The 23,228-nt window shown below is 44.6% G+C and overlaps 1 protein-coding gene across 7 annotated transcripts in view; it reads left to right on the top strand.

Moving 5' to 3' along the window:
• The window catches only part of LOC117263208 (zinc finger protein 521-like), a 98,292-nt gene that overhangs the window by 42,357 nt on the left and 32,707 nt on the right, over window positions 1–23,228 (top strand). For 4 of the 7 annotated variants that reach the window (XM_033636409.2, XM_033636408.2, XM_033636404.2 and 1 more), the window contains exons 4-6: window positions 252–3,763; window positions 3,913–3,997; window positions 4,349–4,381. In XM_033636409.2, the coding sequence (XP_033492300.1) occupies window positions 608–3,763; window positions 3,913–3,997; window positions 4,349–4,381 (3,274 nt within the window). In that variant the 5' untranslated portion in view covers window positions 252–607. The remainder of the gene's footprint in view (window positions 1–251; window positions 3,764–3,912; window positions 3,998–4,348; window positions 4,382–23,228) is intronic. The other 3 variants (XM_033636406.2, XM_078173375.1, XM_033636407.2) reach the window with 3 other exon arrangements.

The raw sequence follows: 23,228 nt of genomic DNA, 5'->3' as shown, positions 1-23,228 counted from the left end.
TGAAAGAAAAAAAAATGGTCTAAGTTGCAAAGAATTCTAAATTCATACACCACAACCTTATAATTACTATGACAAATAACACCACGGTGGCCCACCTTTTGTATTCGAAAGAGTGAGACGAATGAGTTGCTAATACAGTCTTACAAAACACCTCCCTGACTCACACTCTCCTCCTCTCTCCATCTTTTTTCCTCTGACTTACCCCACATACCCTCTTTTCTCTTTTTCCTTCTCTCTGTCTTCTTCTCCAGACGGTGCTGATCTTGAGGATGACCCATCATGTTCTTGGCCGGCATCATCTCCCTCCAGTAAGGATCAGACCTCTCCAGGACACTGCGAGGACTATGATTTTGGGGAGGATGAAGGGGGCCCCGGCCTGCCGTACCCATGCCAGTTCTGTGACAAGTCCTTCAGCCGCTTAAGCTTCCTCAAGCGCCACGAACAGAGCCACGGCGATAAACTCCCTTTCAGCTGCACCTTCTGCAGCCGCTTGTTTAAGCACAAGCGCAGTCGAGATCGACACGTGAAGCTACACACCGGTGACAAGAAGTACCACTGTGGAGAGTGTGACTCTGCCTTTTCCCGCAGCGATCACCTCAAAATCCACATGAAAACTCACGCCTCTAACAAACCCCACAAGTGCCCTGTGTGCCGTCGAGGCTTCCTTTCCTCCAGCTCTCTCCACGGCCACATGCAAGTACATGAAAGGGGCAAAGATGGCAGCAGCTCAAGCCTTTCTCGAGCTGATGAGTGGAAACTGAAAGAAACTCGCAAGTGCAGCCGTTGTGAGGAGGGCTTTGATGTCCCAGAGGAGCTTCAGAGGCACATCGCCGAGTGCCACCCTGAGTGCTCTCCTTCAGAGGATGGAGCCCTGGGTGCTACCCTGCAGTGCATTTACTGCCATGAGCCCTTCAGTGATGAGGGCACCCTGCTGACCCACATTGACCAGGCCCACAGCCGAGACAGGAAGGGCCACACCTGTGCTATCTGCTCCGAGCACTTTCTGTCTGTCGAGGACCTCTATGCTCACATGGACATCCACCAGCTCCCCGAATCTAGTAACCATAGCAACAGCCCTTCTTTGCTAACTGTGGGTTACACCTCTGTCTCCAGCACCACTCCTGACTCAAACCTCTCTGTCGACAGCTCCACAATGGTGGAGACAGCACCGCCTGTGCCCAAGACAAGGGGGCGGAGAAAGAGGGCTGCTCAGAACACATCAGACATCGGAGGACGTTCCTCCAAACAGCCTAAAGTCTCCTACAGTTGCATCTACTGCAACAAGCAAGTATTTTCCAGTTTGGCTGTGCTTCAGATCCACCTGCGAACAATGCATCTGGATAAACCAGAGCAGGCTCACACATGCCAATTTTGTTTGGAGGTTCTGCCCTCTTTACTAAATCTCAATGAACATCTTAAGCAGGTCCACAATGCAGAAGACCATGCTGCCCTGTTAGCCAGCTTGCCTGATGCCCTCCTTCAGTGTAACTTCTGCCCTGAGGTATTGAGTGACCTCAACGCCCTCCAGGAACACATTCGCTGCTCCCACGGCTTTCCCAGCCCTGTGGCAAAGGAGAGCAATGCCTTCTTCTGCCCCCAGTGCTTCATGGGGTTCCTGACAGAGGCGACCCTGGAGGAGCATGTTCGTCAGACTCACTGTGATGGGGGAAGCCTGCGCTTTGACTCCCCCTTGGCTGTAACCCCCAAGGAGTCTATAGTAGAGGTGTACTCCTGCTCGTACTGCACCAATTCCCCCATATTCAACAGTGTTCTGAAGCTCAACAAGCACATCAAGGAGAATCACAAGAACATTCCACTGGCACTGAACTACATCAACAATGGAAAGAAATCCCTGCGCACTCTCAGCCCCTCATCTCCAATTTCTGTGGAACAGACCATGTTGAAACAAGGCAGCTCAGCCTCACGCACTACCAGTGAGTTCATATGTAACCAGTGTGGAGCCAAGTATACAAGTCTAGACCTTTTCCAGACTCACCTAAAAACTCATCTGGATGGCCTGCAGCCTCAACTCACCTGCCCGCAGTGTAACAAAGAGTTCCCCAACCAGGAGTCCCTGTTGAAGCACGTGACAATTCACTTTACGATTACCTCCACTTATTACATCTGTGAGAGCTGTGACAAGCAGTTCACTTCGGTGGATGACCTGCAGAAGCACCTTCTCGACATGCATACCTTTGTATTCTTTCGCTGCACTCTGTGTCAGGAGGTGTTTGACTCAAAGGTGTCTACCCAGCTCCACCTGGCTGTCAAGCACAGCAATGAGAAAAAGGTGTATCGCTGCACCTCCTGCAACTGGGACTTCAGGCATGAGACTGACCTACAGCTACATGTCAAACACAGCCACCTGGAAAACCAGGGCCGTGCCCACCGCTGCATTTTTTGTGGGGAGTCCTTCGGCACAGAGGTGGAGCTGCAGTGCCACATCACTACCCACAGCAAGAAGTATAACTGTCGCTTCTGCAGTAAGGCCTTTCATGCTATTGTCCTTCTGGAGAAGCATTTGAGGGAGAAACACTGTGTGTTTGAGGGAAAGGCACAGAACTGTGGTGCTAATGGCTCTACTGTAGGTGGCGGGGATGGCCAGCCTAAAGAAGATGCCGAGCTACATGGTCTCCTGACTAACAGCCATGGTCCGGGAACAGCAGTAGGATCTGTGGTGGAGTCCCAGAATAGCCATGATGGAAGTGAGGAGGAGGTGGACACTGCAGAGCCCATGTATGGGTGTGACATCTGTGGAGCATCGTACACCATGGAGTCACTCCTCACTAACCATCAGCTGAGGGACCACAATATACGCCCAGGTGAGAGTGCCATGATGAAAAGGAAAGCTGAGATGATCAAGGGCAACCACAAGTGCAATGTCTGCTCTCGCACCTTCTTCTCTGAGGCTGGGCTGAGGGAACATATGCAGACCCACCTTGGGCCTGTCAAACACTATATGTGCCCTATCTGTGGGGAGCGCTTCCCTTCCTTGCTCACCCTGACTGAGCACAAGGTCACCCATAGCAAGAGTCTGGACACAGGCAGCTGCCGCATTTGTAAGATGCCACTGCAAAGTGAGGAGGACTTCCTGGAACATTGCCAGATGCACCCTGACCTGAGGAACTCCCTGACAGGTTTCCGCTGTGTGGTGTGCATGCAGACAGTCACCTCCACATTGGAGCTCAAGATCCATGGTACCTTCCACATGCAAAAGACAGGCACGATGTCTGGCAACCACCAACCCACTGTCCGCAGCAATATCATCTCTCACAACCAGCAGCAACACCACACCCAAAAACCTTTTAAGTGCGCCTCTTGCCTGAAAGATTTCCGGTCCAAACAAGATCTGGTGAAGCTGGACATCAACGGGCTGCCTTACGGACTCTGTGCATCCTGCGTGACAGCAGCTGGCTCCAAGAGCTCCAGTCCAACGGTGAACGGAGGAAGGCAACAGCAGCAGCACGGTGGAGCCACCACTCCAGCAACAACTACAGCCACGTGGATCCAAGGGGAGAGTCTCAGCCCCGGAGACGGGAAAGGCAAAGCCGTCTCTTCATCATCTTCATCCTCTTCCACATCCTCATCATCCGCTGCCAAGACACGATGCTCCAGCTGTAATGTGAAGTTTGAGTCTGAAGCAGAACTGCAAAACCACATCCAGACAGTGCACCGGGAGCAGGCTGGGGACAGCAACGGCGGGCAGCTCAAGACTCCACAGGTGTCCCCCATGCCCAGAGCCAGTCCCTCACAAACTGAAGAGGTATTGTCACACACCAATGAGCTTGAATAATTCACATTGTTTGGTGTTGGTATGTTAAAGTGTTAAAACCAAAGTGATTTCTAGTATTCAGGATCATTTTTAATTTAAGTTGATCAGAATAATTCTTCATCTCTTTGTCTAATTTTCAGAAGAAGACATACCAGTGCATCAAATGTCAGATGGTGTTCTACAGCGAATGGGACATCCAAGTCCATGTGGCCAACCACATGCTGGGTAGGAGATAACTCTTTTTATTTCATTCATTATGGTCTCTGTTGCACTCCTGGAACAAAGTCATAAAAACAGTGCTTGTGTAATATCTATGTAAATATGTTTTCTACGATGTAGCATAAATTTAATCAATGTGGCTTTAAGGTGGGCGATTTAAATGTTAGAGGGAATGATTTTGTGTGACCGCCATCGATGCAATATACAAATCGTTTAGAAAAATTCACCAAATTTCACAAGTATTTGATCTTTTTAAATAGATTTCAGACAGTCTTTTTATAGTTTTTTAAAAGGTGAATCACATACTCAGGACTGATGTGATATATGTAATAAAATATTTGACCCTGTCTCATTCAGGCTCACAAGTATCTGGATCACATCACCAAATAGGTGGAATTATTTTAATATTTTGACCATCAACTGCATCCCCAGTGTTGTGCATTTATAAACCCATCATCCTCATTCCCCCATGCATGTGAATGGTATAATATAGTACGTGTGCATGCCTGTGGAGCAGAATCTCTCCACTTCAAACCACTCTGTACTTTATGGAGGTCGTTTGAAGTAGTGGAAATATACAGATGATTGAAATATTAAATACCAAAACAGATTTTATTCAAACTCTTAAAAAAATTCCAAATATTATTCCACAGTATTTGAAAAAATCTCCACATTGCTGCTGTACATTAATTTGTTTGTTTGTTTATTGTGCCTCCTCACTTAAGTAGTCTGTTCAGATGACTGAGATCTGAATACAACATTTGGTAAAATACTGTCATGCTCTCTGCATTTAATGACGTCAAATCAACTGAAAAAATGGATATTTGATTTTATTACATTGTGCATCACAAAATTATTCCAAATTTCTCCTTTGCTCTTCACAAGATTCCTAAACAAAGAGTGCTGGTGTAAGACTAACCCTCCACATTTTCAAAATGTCTTTACTTTTGGTAGTCATTTGTATGCAGGCAGAATAATTTGTAGAGAACAGACAATTGGAAAACAGGTTTTCTTGCCTGCAGTAAGTAGGCGTCTGAATTCCGGTCTCACGTTCCTTTATTCATTCATTTATTCAGCTCGTTTGGCGGCTCTTTCATTACACTGCATTATCTGTTGTCTTCAGTGGGAGAGAGACTCATTGATCTGGAACCAAACCGCCTCTCTGTTTGGGACACGCTTCTAGGCGCAGGTGAATTTAAACACGGTGGGCAATTCTATCAGGACCGGTAGGCAATTCTATCAGGGACCCACTGTTTGTGCATAAACAATCAGAAGCATGTGATTTGTGATTTTGATGCTTCGGTGTATTTGCAAAGGAGAGAGACGAGCTGAGAGTGTGTAGGTGTGTATTTTGTATTCATCTTTGCGATCTGCTCACCCACTATTCTACTGGGGGTGCCTAATACAGTACCATGCCAGCATTAGTCCTTTCTCTCGCAAAGGCAGGCACGGAGCACACTGGGAGGGTAGAAAACAAACCCCCCTACTGGTTATTTTATGTCTGTCAGCCGCACAAGCACACAGTTCCCCCATAATAGTGGAATTCAGACAGCTTAAGATAACAGGAGGATAGGTGATTGGGTTATTGTCTGATGTCTTACTTCTCTGATATGCCGTTGCTTTGTATTCAACATGATCACGGGTTTCATCAGACTCCTCAAAAGGGTTTCTGTTAGATGTATTTGCTTTGTGATCTCTAAAATATGGAGAAAACAAAACTCATTGTAATGAAAATTGGTAGAAAGATGAAGTCGTCGAGAAGGGACTGCATTTTTGTAAAACAAACAAACAAAAAGGAATCAAATAAAAGAAAATATATTTGACCAAAGAGGTATACAGCGAAACTTATGCATCAGGTTAGTTGTGTAACAACATAATGTTGATCTCTTGGTTTTATATATCATCTACCTTTTTATGTAGAATGGGGTTAAATTCAAACCAGGCTGTAATCACTGCAAAGCCAATTTGGGCCAAAAACACAGGAAAAAAAATACTCATTTGGAAAAGCTCTAAATACCTTCTCTACTGAAAAGGGGACACTTTCTCCTTTTAATGGCCATCTGCACAGGAGAGGGGAAACAGGGGGCTGGGGTCATCTCCGCTCAGCTGTCAGCGTTATTAGCGTAGGTAATGGAGCAGACGCTGGATTCATAGGGGTGTTGTTTTCATCCATGCCCCGCTCCATGGTGTCAGTTCACACTGATAACTCTATATATAGTGATGTGCCGTGACATAACCATAGTGCTAAGTGTATGGAACAACAAAACCTGAGCCTGTCTCACCCAGACAAGTCCATATTAGCTGCCTTTGTAATACAATCGTCTCCCCGAACCACTCAGCCTCCACCCTCACCTCCTCCCATCGGTCCAAAGTGCTCGTGGCTGCCTCTTCTGTACGCCTGCCAGCACATTTTGATGCATGGATATTACACTCAGACGATGACGGTCCTGCTTCAGACATAAAGCGCAGCTCTGGTGCCCAGCTACTCAACATTTACTATGATAATAGAGGTAAATGAAAGGGAAGGAGGTGGCCATGGGTGCAGAGGGGTGTGTTGCAGACCAGCCCCAGCCAAGCCTGTGAACGGCCCCACGTGTTTTAAGATGGAGGCCGCAGCCTGCTAGGGCCCAGATGGATCAGTACACATTTGCTGTACAGCTGGTCGCTCTGTTTGGGGACCTGGTGTGATACTCCTATGGAGAAAAAAATGATATCGCCACCATCCAAGGAGCAATTTAATAGCAGGCCAGAAGACAGCTGGCCACTCTTTAGTTTAGAGTTTTTTTGGCATGGCTCACTTACAGAATTGAGGGTGTCCGATTTTTCTCTAGAGACACACAGATTTATACAGCTTTCAGCTGCTGCAGTCACTATCAAACCTTTTATTTCTATTTTTCTTTGAGATTAGAAAACAAATCTGTCGTGCATTTTAATTTGCCATCTTGATCTGAAGTAATTGCAATGTAAAAAAAATATTTAACATCACAGTGCTCTCACAAAGTCGTTTGCTTTTTTTTTTTAAGAGGACCTTTGAAGGTCTTTCATTGACACAAAAGCCTGTTTGGTTTTATCAGCATGCCATCATGCCACCCCATTGCTTCACTTTGACCCCACTGTAAACTATGACATTTGGAGCCTCATGGGGGGCACGTTTGGCCCATTTATCGCACTGTTTCAAATGTCCCTGTGTGGATTTTCAGAGCCCTGACATGTTTTGAAGCATGGGCTCTGTCTTAAAGGGTTTTAAAGGTGAAAAGGGTTTTTGCTTTCCTGTTATATCTGCTCTCAATCCAATTCTCATCTCACTCCTGTCCATTCCAAGCAGCTACTGCCAAGGTGGCAGCGCTCAGAAGGACAATTGTAAACAAACAAACCAAACCACATCCCAGAAAAGTGTTTTTTGGGGTCACCTCTACGGATTTTTTGGGTCGGTGACAGCACTGAGCTCGAAGCCAAGTCAGGGAGGAGCCTTCTCTCACAGAGAGGAGCCGGTGGCCTGGTCGGCCCAGGCAGAGGGGGGCACTGGAGGGGTGGAAAGGTTCGGGGGCGGAGAGGGAAAGGCACATTTGCTGTACAGCTGGCCGCTCTGTGTGAAGCAGGCACTGTGGGCCGTTACAGAGCTGGAGAGGAGAGCGAGTGAGAGGCCTTTAGCTCTCCTCTAGCTTCTCCTCCTCCTCTCTGTTCTCTCTTTCTCCTTTCCCCCCTCTCTCAGTCCACTATCTCTCCATTTTCCTCTGTCTCACTATCTAGCACTCACATTTTCATATAAACCATGCTCCAACCTGGCAAAACATACTGCGTTGGCTGTCAGTGGGGGAACAGACAGGAGGCACACTGTAACAGTATTTGAAGCTGGAAGGCTTGTTTTGTTTCTTGCTAAGGGCCGCAAATTATCCTTGACACATATCCTCTTGTCTTGAGCCCCTGGAGCAACTTGGCCAGTGTATGTTGATTACATGGTCTCCATCACTGTCTCTGCCCTGGTGGCAACACATTTACTACTCCATTAAGTGCTTCTTTTTCCTCCCGGTGCATAAACAGAATTTAGTATTTCCATTCTTTGTTTCTTTTCCTATAATCCTCTTTGATTAGGCATGTCTGTTGGTGTTCCCTCAGTTTCTGGGACTCATTCATAGAGCACACACACATGTAATCTGCTAACAAACATGGCCAAACACTCCTCATTTGACTCCTAGGGGGCTGGATCAGAGTCAGAACTCAATAGACAACACGGCACAGGAACAGGATCAATCTTATGAAATAAATAAGAGAACAGGCTTGGACCAGCCAGTGGAAACAAAGGAAACCATGCGTGCCATATACTGAGTGTGATATCTGCCTGCTTTTATTAATTGGTGATTAATAACGCCTCTCTGTTCGTTAGCGCAGTCACCTCCCGTGCAGCCAAGTGTGTTGCTGCTAATATGCAATTATGCGCACCTTACTGCTCGTTACATTATACCTCTCCCTGACTAATGTGGCGTCCATGAGGAGAATAGAAAACAGAGTGAGCTGCAAGAAAAAAGCTATCAATAAGATTCTCACATTCGCTGTGTTACCTACCTGTCTGGATTGAAAACAAAAAAAAAAAAAAAAGAAGTTTCTTACAAATTCCTCAATGTAACCAGGAGACTGCATTAAAAGTTTTACAGCATTGCAGAGACTGTTTTGCTCTTCCTGGTGTTTTTGTTGTAAAGCAGAGGTAATTGACATCACCATGGGGATGCTCTGTTGCTAGGCCAGACAAGCTCAGGCTGATGTGGTCCTTATCTATTGATTTTCCTGACATTTCCCCACACTTCACAGACTAGGCCAACATGTGAGAAAATATCTGATGCTCTCAGTTCATACAGCCTGTTTGTACAAACTCCGAGCGAAGACTTGCTGCCCCTTACTGCATTGCAATTGGTAGGTTGATGTCACCATGGTGATTTGGGGGCAAATTCACAGCAGTGATTGGCCGAACTGTGCTCATTTGTTGAGTTATCACTCTAAAGCGCAAATAGATACAGTCATGCAGATTTGTATAAATCCTACATTTTTTTCTGTGAATTTAAAGACATCGACTAATGAAGGAATCACTGGTATGCTTTTAGAAACCTCCTATGCAAGTCTAGTCAGGGACTGAATAAAGGGAGGTTCTTCCTGTGCTTCTGGCTATGTTTTATTGATATACAGGAGGGATGTCTCCTTTAGAGTGTTAATGCCAACCCTTGTTCTGAAGTGAAGCCCATAAATACTGGATGATCAGAATTAACCTCTGCATTACTCCACCTCCCCATGGTCTCTGAGATGTCACCAAGGCCGTAGGTGCATGCGCACCCCTGGTCTGATGGGGTTGCTTAGCAGTCTGACTGGAGGGGGGCTTATGGGAGAAGTGCAAACAGACAGTCCTGCCTTAGTAAAGGTCAGAGCTGCAACCTACACCTCTCAAATCCCAGCCTGGCCCTGATGGGACCGGGGTTCCAAGCGTGCCTAGAGATGCTTGTGGTAAGGGAGAATGGCAGTGAGAGTGAAGTGGTGCGCTACTGCTGAACTGCATTGCTTTTAGCGGTTGTCAGCACCAATAGGAGTGTGACAAATTTGATCTAACTTTGTGTAGTGGCTCTTACTTGGTGTGTTTTTGGAATGACATGCACGCTGGGACGCCAGTAGCTATCATATGCTACTGAATAGGACAGAGCCTCAATGTTGTTCTCCAAATTGTTGTTAAGTACGCTTCATAGGTGGAGAGAGGTTTGTTTTAGAATACAAACAGACTCCAAAAGAGTACCCCAAAAAAGTTTTAGCTCTCTTTATGACGCACAATGGTGGTTTTACAAAGTACCATGTAACGAATTACTATCCTCATCGAACTTTGGCTGTGTGAATGGCAGACAGGGGAGGAGAGGGGAGGGGGATAGGGTTCTGAAAGGCCCCCCAGCGTCAAAGCCTTAATAATCATGTGAGCAGCGCTGGACTTCATTACCCTCCTGTTCGACAGGCCGAGTGCCAGCCTGGATTGCTGGCTGGCTGTGGCAAGGTCAACGGCGGAGGAAAAACCAGTTACTGTGTTACTCTGGAGCGGAATGGAGAGGGGCGGCCATCTGTCAGCTCAGGCCTGCCATACCCGCAGAGCAAATGGACACGGGCGGCCAGAGGAGAGGCCACAGACACCCATAGAGCTAAACCCAGTGAGCATAACACTGAGGCATGGACACAGATCCAGCCAAAGAGATGGGCCTTGGTACCACTAAAACACATATATACACACACACACACACACACACACACACTCACACACATAGCGGAGAAGATAAGGCTATCTCCAAGAAATTTGGCAGCAGGTTGTGTGTGTTTATGCATGTTTGTTTTTAGTGTCAGCGCACTATTGGGCCCCTACTGTTTTAAGTCCAGATGGCAAACCATTTGATAAAAAGTTGATAAAAGTTTTGCTTGGCTTGCCAACGGTAAATGTTTTAATCATAGTGCTCCTTTATGAAGACAAACTCCTTATGAATCTAAGTGCAGGAAATGTTATCATTGACTTTAGAGCACATTTTTCATTTCAGCAGGGACGACAGGCAAGTTACAGACCTGGTGGAAGCAACGTTTTCTTCCTAACAACGATAGAACACCTCTGTTACAGATACCAAGGATGAGGGTTTTGTTTCTACATTAGCGGGGGCACATAAAATGGGGGGTTTGGGGGTCCTCCGCCAAAAAATCTGAGCAGCAAACACCTAATATCCTGCATTCTAGTGATTTTTAAGCAAACATCTCTAATTTTGTCAAGTATCATGTATTTATCGTGGACAGATGCACATGTTCTAAGTATTGAGGGAAATGTGTCCCCTGCATTCCCCCCGAAATCTACATCCACAATAAGTACTGTCTCTCTTTGTATTCACATGTCACACTCTGCCATATCAGACTCTAGTTTTAGTGTTTCACCTTGCTGGCTGTTTGTCGGTGTCTGAGTCGCAGCGACCCTCTCTGCGAGGACCTTTACGATGCCCTCTGGCCAAAGTGGAAGAACCCTGTGGAATGTTCCAAAGCTCTCTAATAGGTTTCAGGTGCTGCGGGCCACCGGCCAGCCCCCCGCCATCACCCCACTCTGTGTGTCTTGTGTGATAGGACTCCCTGCTCAACAGTCAAAGCACCGCCATTTCTCCTCTAAGAGAGAGAGAGAGAGAGAGAGGGCAGAGTTACGAAATGGATACCCATCGTTGTTTACTGTAAAGTCTTTGCTCATCTCTACGAGTTGTTGTAGTAGTCCTCTTTTCTTTACTTCGAGCCTTGTACATCTCCTCCAAATTTCTCTTACACATATGGTTGAAGTTCGGGCAGAAATGCAGTTTGCATCTCTTCCATCCCACAACTCAGCACAGCTTAAAGTTCCTCCTTGTTTTCCCTCCTGCACTGAGAATACCGGCCCACCTCCCCCCCGGCTCAAGCGTCAACATGCTCCGGAAAACAGGGAGATGGTCCTGGGCGATTCCCCCCACATTAATGGAAATCACACAGGAACTCCCTGGATGAAAGCTTTATTAGTTATTAAGGTTTAATGTTGATATCAGTGCTTATATGTTTACTGGAGTGCACGGTGCTGCTGATGTGGAATTGTCAGAGAGGTGCAGATTTAGTAAGGAATTAGTGTACACCCAGGATTTAATTAAGGGGATCTATTTCCATCTTGTTAGAAAGAGATAATGTGAGTACTGCATGCATCATAGGTTACCGTATTAAATGCTGCTTCCTGTAACAGCATTATATCCACTACAGTAGTGCTTGTAGATTATAGAAAGGAAACAATTTATATTTGGCTGAAAGACTTTCATCTCAAAGAAGAGGACATTTTTAAAATTGAAGTAATATTTTTATGTGTGTCTTTTCACAGTGCTAAAACACACATTCATCGGAGGTAAAATGGTCACACTTTCACCCTTCTGTGTGTCTCGTTCCATTTCCAGCGTGACGCTGGAGTGTGAACACTGAAGCGACATGGCCTCTTTGTCTCTCCATTTGTCCCACCGCTGCCTAGAGACGCAAACCTTAAGCCACTCACTCTCTGATTAATCTTTAACATTTATAATTACTAATTAAGTTAGTAAGAGACTTTTAATGTAGTCCTCCTTCAATGGGGAGCAGAGAGGACAACAGATCATTAGCTTCAATAATGAACGCGGATGAGACAGATAATGGCCTATGATAGGTGAATACTGACAGTTATATTAAATGAGGCGAGTATATGGGAAATGCTGTAGCACTTCATGGATTCAAAGGCACGGGGACACAAGGTGGTGAAGTACTCCAGTAACTCCAGACTTTAAGCTTGAGGAAATCTTAGCGACACTAATTAAAACATATATCTATAATACAGTTTATATTAAGATGCATTATATATCATATAAGGTGTATCTGCAGTGGTGATTGTGTCAACCCCAGTTTCAAGTACAGATTTTATTTATTCATTCACGGGTTTCATTGAGTTTTTGGTCTCCCTAATGTCTTCGGTGTATCTCATTATCACATTATTACATTAGCGTCTGCATTATACTGGTGGCTGTAAGTTGCTGCCCATTAAAAGAGTCATTTCATCTCCGTTTTTTTGTACCTTAACGACGATGCTACTCTGGCACATTCTGCGAGCCTTCCCACTTTGGGGGAAGGTGCTTATGCCATAATGATTATTATCATTAAGAAGATATTAATGTGCTTAGTGTTTGCGACCCAGCTGCTCATCATGGCCTGAGCTCCCTGCCGGGGAGTGGAAGAGAGCTGCTGCCAAAACGGACAGTGCACGTAGGCCACCGCCCACCTGTCCAGAGGTTTCAGGGTCAGTGGAGGTCACACCCACCTACCTCCCTGCCCTCTGCTGAACTGGAGGAGGGATGGCTCGGAAACATAAAATTGGAGGAGATGAATTGTGTCATGCGGGTTGAAGTTAAAAAGCGCCACTGAGTGAATTGGAGTGATATTTTAAACCCCAGATCGTACGCGCCGTCCTCATATACAGTATCACCATACATATTAATTATAGTTATGTTACTCTGCTGTGAGGGGAAATGTGTGTTGTCCCTGCAGAGATTCGTGCCACATAATTATTCAGTGAATTTCAATCTTGCTATTATTTCAGGCAGCGGAACACTAATACCAGAGTTTTTTGGCATTAAATCAGATTTTTGTAAATAAGTTGTTTAGTTTTCATAATTGATTTCATCAAATGACTTCACCGTCTTGTATTCTAAAAGAGGTACAGTGGCAGGATGTTGTGTGATGACTCCTGTTTCGAAGCCTCATATATACACACACACAGATAGACGGCGTGGGGCTGAAGGCAACCTGGCTCAGCCTCCTCCAGTCTCTCAGTTTCAAATTGCTGCTTCATTAGGGCTTGGAAAAGAAACCCATGGTTACATTTAATCAAACGAATCGGTATGGCAGACCCACATAATCAATCACAATCCTTATCCAATATGCTACATTCTGTAACTACCAAGCTGGCTTGGAGAAAAGTCAATTATGGCCCCTCTCTCTGCTCCTCTGCCGGGGTTGCTGTGATATTATACTGTTTCTGCAGTTGTTTTCATTATGCAAACATGGTGTATCTCACACGTACAGCCTTCTCCTATTCATACAGTCATTTCCTTTTTATACTGCTCGTTCTTGTATGATACACAGACTGGGGGTTTGTTGGGGAGTATGATGTGCCATATCTGGAATAATCAAATTAAGTATTAATGATTTTTGCTCTCAAACCAACACTTGTGTTACACAGTGGGCTGCAGTCAGTGATGTTGTTCATATTTCATATGTTTCATGTCCATATGGATCTGTTCTCACTGTCTCTCCCTGTACCAAATCGTTTACAGCTCTACTTTCTCACCCCGTATCCCTGAGTACATTCATATGAATGCAAACACTGCGCACTGAGGCACACGCACACCCACACACAAACACCGTAAACACACTGTACACACACTCATCACTCAATCCATCAATCCATTTTTTTTCTCCCTTTTCTCTTTTCGCTCGTCTTGTGTGTTCTCTCTCCCTACCTTTTCACTCCAACGCTCAGCCTCGCGCACAATCAACGTGCTCCACGTAATGCGCACAAGCAAGTAAAACACACACAGGCACGCACACACAAGGTAGCTAGGTTGGTGGGGGCCATGGCTGCAGCTCTTCTGCGCAGTCCCAGAGTGGCTCCCGGGGCTCGGCTGCCAGTTGTTTGCCAGAGTCTCCGGGTGGAATTCATTCAAATTAAAGCGGTGGAATGAGGCCCGAGTCCCAGAATGCCTCGTCCCTCTCCTTCATCAGCATTCCGCCGATGAGAGTAATTAAAGCAGAAATTAATTCTGCTGTAAGCAGAGGAGCCACAGAATAACTGATATTAGAGGCTGGATGATGAATGCTTGGCATCAAGGGAGGTCTCAGGGGAGGAAGGGGAAATTCACAGATCTCTTTTTCTTTCTTTCTTTCTTTTTCTTTTTCTATCGTTCCACTTTGCCTCTCTTTTGCTCTCTTTGCCCACCCCTTTTTTTATTTCTTTCGTTTATGTTGTCTACAATTCTCCCGTCTGCGCGTCCCCCTCTATGTGTCTGCTTACTATTTTGCCCCTTCTCATCTTTACATTTCTTTCATCCTCTATAGTAGCATTTGTCCTTCCATGCCGCCTAAAGATTGCCACAGAGAGCCAAAGCCATTGGTTTTAAGCTTGACTGAAGACATCGCCACTAAGCCTCCTCTGCTCAGTAACAGTATTTCACATTCTGTCAGCACTGGTGCTCTCATTTTCAGTCAACAGGCATATTAGAGTGTATTGATGCTGCAAATGCAAGTGCTTTGTTGTTCGTCAACAGAAGCCAAAATGGAGAGAGCTTCCAGGTGAATTCTGTAATACCAGGGGCACACTACAAGGGTGTCACAGAAAAAAAACAAAATTAATCAATGCAGTTGTTAATCAGAATGTGAGCAACCATAGAAATGCATATTTATTGAATCAGACTATGTATATATAGTGACTTGGAGCTAAACATGGCATATTATTTCCAAGACATTTCAGTCTTTTTTTTTCCCAGGCACAGTTTGAGATTGAACCTTGAAGCTCTCCAGATGATGTGATATTCTACCCAGGATGATTCAATGATCCCCCATGTCCCCTGACGCTTTATTTTTGGAATAGCACATCTTTAGCAAGAGCAGTCACAAGACTGAAAGACAAACAAGTGAACTCATGAAACACGGAGGGTGGATGAGGCTGTCAGTGAGACTGTTTTCCTCTCTTAGAATCAAATGGAATTGAACAAAGGTTAGCTCTTTGGGGCTTTATGGTAATGTGATATACGATGCTGCCATGGAATTTGCCAATGCATGTCTTAGCACTGTCTGACTCCAAGGAGGGAGTGAATGGTAATTATGCTGACCTCTGCCCCTCCCTCTCTTATTCTGCCCTCTGGGTAAAAAGCCTGAGGAGGTAATAAACAATAGATAGATTTGTCTTGTTTGTATTGCAGCTGCCGCACTCTTAATGACACACGAGATTGATCTCTATTTTGAAAATAATACATGCCAAGATCTGCAGGTAGTTGTATTGCATTTTTAATTGGTTTGTGCAAGAATATCTCAATCAGATGTAAATGAATGGAAGCTCAACCTGAGAGTTACTGACTGTTATTAAGAATTTAGCAGGCTGGCGTTGGCAAGTTGAAACACAGAATGAATGATTAGAAACCATAAAGGGACCCAAATACAGAGGAGATGCAAACTGGAGACAGGGGCGAAACCCACCGCAGACCTGTTGATGAGGCAGGTAGGGAGGCTGGAAAGCTCAGCAAAGGCTTGACTGGCACTGCCCAATAATGCGAAGTCTTACAGGGCAGACGGGCTGTGTTCTCCCTGCTGTTTTCAGCTGGAGTGTTTACTGTTGACACACAGTACATACAGAATGACTCACCATACTGCCCATGTAGACTATTTAGATCATATTATACATTATAAATATATCATCAGTGTGGGGACGGTTACTTTTAAAATGTAATGGGTTACTGATTGCTAGTTACCTTGTTAATTGTCTAATAAGTAATGTTTAATAAAATCAACAAAGTAATGTGATATATTACATTTAATTACTTTTTGATTACTTTTCTAATAAACGTTTGAAACTGGGCAATAGCTGAAGGTTTTGCAATGAGCATTTTCACCGCTGGTAAGCAAGCTTAAAACCATACAGTAATCTTAGAGGCCTTTTCTGATTCCAGAAGGAAAATACTGTTGAATTTTTAGCATTGTTTTGGTCTGACAACACAGTCACCCACCTTGATGTGGTTGTCTGATTGCAGGCATGGACAGACACAAAATGCTTAGACAAGAGGAGGTGCAAAGTCAAACGAGAGAATCAATCCAAAACGCTCAAAATTTTTAGCACCTACTGTCAAATGAATGGACCCTGTCTGGATGTAGAGACAGCTCCTTCTAAGTCATTACAACCTTAGTGGTGATGCACTCAAATTTGTCCCAGCCTTGCTGACCCACCTTGTCCAGAAATATGCCGAAAGAAGGCGGTCCTGCATGGTGAAAAGATGCAGAACAACTGAATGTGGTATGAAGCATGTAACATGTAATTATGTTTTACAATAATTGTAATCAGTTACAGTTACCGAGAAAAATGTCATTAAATTACAGTTATTAAAATGTTGATGCTAACATCTGAATATATTCTTTTGTGTAAATACTCTGTATGTAGAAAATACCATTCACTTTTCTTTGCATCTTTTGGCTGTGTGGGAATACCTTCTTTTGGCACCGCCCAGTTTAAAATGTTTCTTGGAAAAGTAATCCAACATAATCAGTTACATTAGCTTGATGAAGTAATTATAATAGTTACTTTACTGATTTCATTTTCAACAGAGTAAGTAGTTATCTGTAACTTATTACATTTCACAAGTAACCCTCCCAACGCTTTGTACATATAAGCTCTTTACCGGGAAGAATATACTGTAAAAGTTCAATTAATAGCCCGGGCTATTGTTTGCTTAAATCACTGGAATCAACAGGCCTATATTTGGGACAGGCCTTTAATTCTTTTCACACAAAAGTGTTGCTCAGCAAAGATGGGAAATATAATCAAATTGTTTATTTAAACCAGTATGAATATTACTTATTTAAACATTAGGCTTCAGATAATAAATTAATTATGAATCATTCATTTGATGTAGATCCGACAAACAGACACAACACCACTTAATCCTGTTAAAACAATACGCACAACTTGAAATAATTTTGATTCTTTTGATCTGAGGACTCTTACGTACTAAAGGAATATGAATAACTTACAGGGTAATCGGGGAATGGACACATAATTTGAGGTAGCCAACAACTGGCTTTTATACATCCGAAGAGATGCTTGGCAACCAGACCAGGCCTCTGATTGAGACAGGCCTTTATTTGTCAAAATGTGTAGCTACACCGGGCTAGTAATAGGGACTGGGTGTTTAATTGGGACTAGGCTTTTAATTGAAGTTGCACGGTATTCAGATGTAACCCCTTTGTGAGTTTTGACTGGCAGCTGTAATTTGATATATTGATATATGCATATTCTTCTAAGTAATTGTAATGGATTACAGCAAGTTACAGCATTTCCAAACACTGTTTATAGTATGTTATACATATATATATTGTATAATATCATAGCATAGTAAATATGTTATACATATACCTGCTTAAAGGTTTCATTTAAAAAAAAGCTATACACACTTCATTAGGAAAAACATACACTTGTTCCTTAGAAAATAAGTGATTTTATAAGCAGCCATGTTACAGTAATACAAACACGTTCGGTAGTAATGTATGATGTGCTGGACCTTAATGTTAGTATTCAATATGGGAGAAAAATAGGTGAAATTCATTTCAAATGGTCGATGTCTATTATTGCAGTGAAACTCAGAGCACAATATTATTCCACCCTCAATCTTCCATGTCATTTGGCTTTTTCTCTTTCCACCCTCCTCTCATTTTCTTCACTCCTTCTTTTGGAGAGATGTTGTGAAGCATGAAGCAGAAATAGTAATCATACAGTAAAGGCATTTCCTTTAAATTATTTAGTAATGGTGTCTTTTTATAGACACATGGTTTACCTATGGACCTTACTAAAAGCTTGGTACACAGCAGCAGTTTTCCGAGTGTATCCCTGCAGTGGATCATATTGCTGTAGTGCATGATATCTCTCTCTATCATTCAGAATGGCGATGCCGTCGTTATGAAAAGGGAGGGCATATCTTGATGTCTGCCATCCTGGAAATGGCAGCAGCATTGTTTGTTTGTCTACTTTGTTCCGCACACCAATAAAAACGCACTCAAAATGAAACCTTGGTGTAACGATGACCTTAAACGCAATGACACTCTTTCCCATAACATTGTCCTGTCCAATAGTCCAGAACTCCCCAAGAGGCCTTACAGCAAGTCTAGGAGGAACCAAATGAGAGAGAAATCGATTACTTTCCTCTCTCCACTGTCTCTGCCCTGGCTGAATTACTGAAACAAGATGCTGCACTTAGAGGAGTCTTTGGAGAGGCAGAGGGAGAGAGAAAGAGATGTGGGGGAGAGAGAAACACTTTTAGGGACATGGGTGCCATTTAGACTAGGACCATCTTCTCACAGAAAGCCACTAAAAGCAGTGAATGATCCTCTTCCTGTCCCTGGCTGGGAGGCGGTTAGCCTCCTGTGGTTAAGTGAATACAGAACATACACTCTGGTTTGAGGTCAAAGCAAGATCATTAAAAAGAATATTAATTTCTGACGCCCAAGTATGACAGTCGTACGTATGACTGTATCAATTCATCCTCAAGGAAGCATTTCACTGCTGGAAAGATGGTCTGTACATAAAACTATGCTGTCTATGCAGCAGGAAGATGCAAATACTTATGAAATTGGTGCTACATGATGAGAGGGAACAGAGGAAAAGGGGTGTGGCATTTGCTTTGCTCAAGAGGTAGAAAACCTACATCACAACCTAGGCCAATAAATGCTCTTGCTGGTGGCTGATCTAATGCAGCAAGGCTCTGTACTGGGCTCTCTGTCCTTTCTCCTGGCCAGAGCAGGGAGCTTCTCTAGCGAGAAAATACTGTGTGGAGAGACGGTGATCCACCAAGCTAGTCCATTTCCTGCGAGAGACGCACAGCAGAAGCCGACCAGTGCTTTTTGGTGGGGTCAGGTTCGGTCAGGCTCGGGCTCAGTATTTTATGTGATGATCTCTGACAGACTAGGTTTGGGCTTCAACTCACACAGTTTGCTTTGGTTGGGGTTGTACCTAAGACATAAATAATATTGACATAACTATAAAATGATTAAAAATAGCAAACAATTAAAATAGCCTCAAATGTTTACAGCTAACATTAATCATCGTGACAGAAACTAGTCCAAAACAGTGTAGAAAGAACATCAGCATTGGCAGCAGCAACAACACCACCATGAACACCACTTTGGCTAGAAAGTACGCATAGTAACGAACTTAACGGTAACCAAAATGTGACCTAAGTGAAGGACGAACTCTAACGACCAGATGTGATGCCGTGTTGGCCTTGGGAAAAGATGTTGTTTTCTTTATTTTAAAGTGGCAACACAGCGAGATGTGTGTAGTGAGTCGTGATTAGGTTACCTACTTTCATACAAATCTAAAAATCTGCAGGCCCACTAATGTGTAAGCACTCACATCACAAATGGCGTAGGAAAACACGTCCAGAAACGATACATTTGGTAGCTTGTTGCGATCGTCTGACCACTTCTTGTGTTCGTACGGATTGAGGCTGATTATTTCAATTCATTTTGCAAAATTGCTTCCATGTTTAGCTTCTCTCCGTAGGGAATGTTGACTGGTCCATTCTTGTTTTTTGCCTCTGTTGAAGAAGCGTGTCCTAAAGTATGGCTGCTACCACTCAGAATGCAACGCGCCATGACGTCGTTGCCTATTCTCTATCATCTTTGTGTCGGTGGTGGCAGGCATACAATGATACGTAATACAATCTGTAGCTAGAACCCTAGAGCCAGCGTTTTGTGTGATTAAATCTGAGCTGACACATGAGTAGGGAGATCTGGCCGTGAGTAAGATGGAGGGGAGTTTACCATAGGTCATTTACACGTACTACCCACGTTATAATGATGCAAAGCTGGTTGAAAATTGGCAAAGCATCCCTTTAACTTGAGCTAAGCATATTGCAGTTATGGTGTGTCCAAAAGCACGAGACCAGGCCACACGGACCCAATCTGATGTTGTTTTTCAGACTTCCTAATGTCAAATGGGTGTTGTTTAACATCCACGCCAGGTTTTATTGTCTGAACTATGAAGATGAAAATGAATCCCGCTCGTTTGGTAGACAGAACGTGGTGCTTAAGGGACCCAATCCCTGTAAGTGCCATTAAGTGGAAATTGCCGTTCACATATTCCAGTGGTTTGATTAATTACACTCTCTCATGTGCTTTCATAAAGGCCCAATGAAATATGGGGAGCAAATTGCATTGTGTTCCTGTATCCTGTTATGTAAAAGCAGTTTAATTATTGACACATGTTTTGCCACCTGGCAGGGGAAAGGATGGTTGGACATGAATAGAAATCATACAATAGATGTTACGGACGGGTAGAGCTAGCACTTGAGATGCCATGTGTTTCCGTATCCGTGACTCATTTCATGTCCCCGTCTTCACCTCGCCTCAGGTTCTCCTGCTGAATCAGAGCAGAGAGCAGACGTGATCAGCTGGATATGTCACTGTTGTGAGGGAAGCATTTTGTGAAAGTGACTGCTCTTTAAAATCCTGTTTAACTTTGTGCGGCAGGACTGCTTTTTGAAAGGTCTCTTCTAATAAATATGTAGTTAAGGAGATATTTTGTGAAGGCTACACAGTCTCTCTGGGGGATTAAAAGATCACTGCTGGCTTTGTGTGATATCTTAAGATAGCTCTTTTTGATCAGAGTACAGGCTTAGACACTGCTTAGTTACTGACACACTTTGAACTCAAGGAAGCAGTGTAGGAAGACAACAATCAAATTTTAACATAAATGTCTTTATTCCCTTTTCTCTCCCTTTTGTCTTTGTTCCTAGGCAGTGTGTTTTTTTCTAAGAGCAGTGCCCTCTACTGCCACGGAGACTCAATAACATCAGAGTGTCAGGGCAGTGCTTCCCTTCTGTTGTAGCCAGTAGTACTTACGCTCCACTCTATTCTGTATTCTACAGTGTATGTGGAGGTATTAGCTCATAAAACCCTCCTACTGTCATATGAACCCACTGCCGTCCCTGAGCTCTATATGAACAGCAGGGCTCTGATACTTAGTCCCAAGCTGTTCCTGTTTGCCCAAAACGATCAGGCCTGGCCTCGTGCTCTCTACCTGATCTAGTTGACTGGGCTGTGTAAGTTAGGTAGGCAGTCCCTGTCTCCATCCCCCTCCTCCCTCCCAATATGCACTTGGACCCGGGCTCAGGCTGCACCTTTTGTGTTCCACAGGGATAGGGGGGCCAGATGGAGGAATTTGATTAACCAGCAGTGGAGGACCAAATGTTCAATTGGATACAGAACCAGTTGGAAGGCGGGAGGGAGCGAGGGATGAGGCAGGGTAGAGGGAGAAATCTAAAATGGCTGGTCATGTGCGCCGGCCAACACTTTCCAAAGGGGAGCCCAAACAGACACTGAGGTGTAGTAATGCAGAAGCCCTTTTCCAAGTACCAGCTGGGCCTTTTAGGAGCCTCTATCCCCACAGCAGACACTCGGCAGCCTCCGAGCAGCTTGACTTTACCATATGTGGAACTTTTTTATGCTCCACCTGGTTTCCCCAGGGGACCTGTGCCGCTGGGACGCCGGAGGCAGGTGAATTGCTCTTAATGCAAGGCACTGAATCACTGGGCCAACAACATGAGGGAAGTGCCTAGGGAGAGGAAATGGATCTGCAGAAAGGCTGGCGCGGACTGGCGCGACCTTGGAGCTAGTGCCCGCTGCGGAGCAGAAAAAGGAGGCCGCGTGACGTGTCACCGTGCCTCCACTCACCACGCACCTCAAATTTGATAATATTCACATTTTTATTTCTTACGTAACATTGAGTATCATTTTACAAAGTGCTTTTCTAAAAAGGAAGTGAATCCATTTGAAAATCTTCCTCAGCTTCCATTTAGAGCCAGTACCTGAGTCTCTGCCTGTCTCTTCCATTTCCCTTTTAGCTGTTTCATATATTAATCTATTGATATAGATTTTGCTGCACTGATTTAGTAAATGCAGTGTGATTGTTTTCTGCTAAACAGCATTTTTGTTACAATCTAATATGTGCATGCTTCCCATGCAAATGCTGGTTTACTCAGCCAAATCAGCTGTTGTTCCTCCGGTCGGTGATAGATTTTTTTCCTGACATAGTTTGAGAGTCCAGACCATCAGGACAGGTAGGTCAGATGAGGGAGATTTTTGCCTGGACAGTGGGGGTGTGGTCACTCTCCTACCTGCACCTGTCTCACCGAGTCTGTGGCACAAAGCCAGAGGTCAGGGGTCACCACAGGGGGCTGTCAAGGTCAAAGGTTTATCACTCTCCGAGGGGTCCTGGAGCCATCACTCAGACCCAACCGTACACACGATCTGCCCAGTTGAGTTTTTTCTTCCCCCACTTTTTCTAATCCTTCCAAATGGCTCGGGCAAAACTCCTGACAGCAGCAAGAGAAACAAACTGTGGGGTGTGGAGCTCTAAGCCATCAGCTGGAGATTTCACTTTGAAAAGATTCCCTTTTACTCACTGCCCTTTCCACCAATCAGAGAGCCCGCCAGAGTCCAGGCACCCAGAGCAGCTGCCCTCTGACCCTGCCAGCGGTTGTTGGTTTATTTTGTTTGGGCATTTTAGAGAGGATGGGGCTGCTTTTGACAGGTCAGGCAGCAGGACTTGGATGAGGTCTTTAGCAAAGACAGCCAGAGAGGGAGAATTTCACAGCTCGAGAAAAGACTCAAGCTACCCCTAGCCGGCGTTGCAGTTCCAGTATTACGCTCATATTGCTGAAGCTGTTGTCATATTCATTGAGACATGTGGAAAATGGCCCATTTTGGGGGGAAAAGAGGGGCCATTCATGCAAAGTCAATTCCATCAAGCAGACAGAAATTCCTCGATACCCCTGTTTATGCAGCTGTGCCCTCTGATCAAATTACACCAACCCTCTTGCAACACCCACGCCTCCTTCTGCCCCCCCAACCTCCTCTGAATGTGCCAGGAGCCTCAGATGGGTCTCCCATTCACCGG

This window comes from Epinephelus lanceolatus, chromosome 12 (genome assembly GCF_041903045.1).
Source record: "Epinephelus lanceolatus isolate andai-2023 chromosome 12, ASM4190304v1, whole genome shotgun sequence".
Lineage (NCBI taxonomy): Eukaryota > Metazoa > Chordata > Actinopteri > Perciformes > Serranidae > Epinephelus > Epinephelus lanceolatus.
Note: the sequence above shows the minus strand (reverse complement) of the source record. Positions and strands in the feature narration are given on the sequence as shown.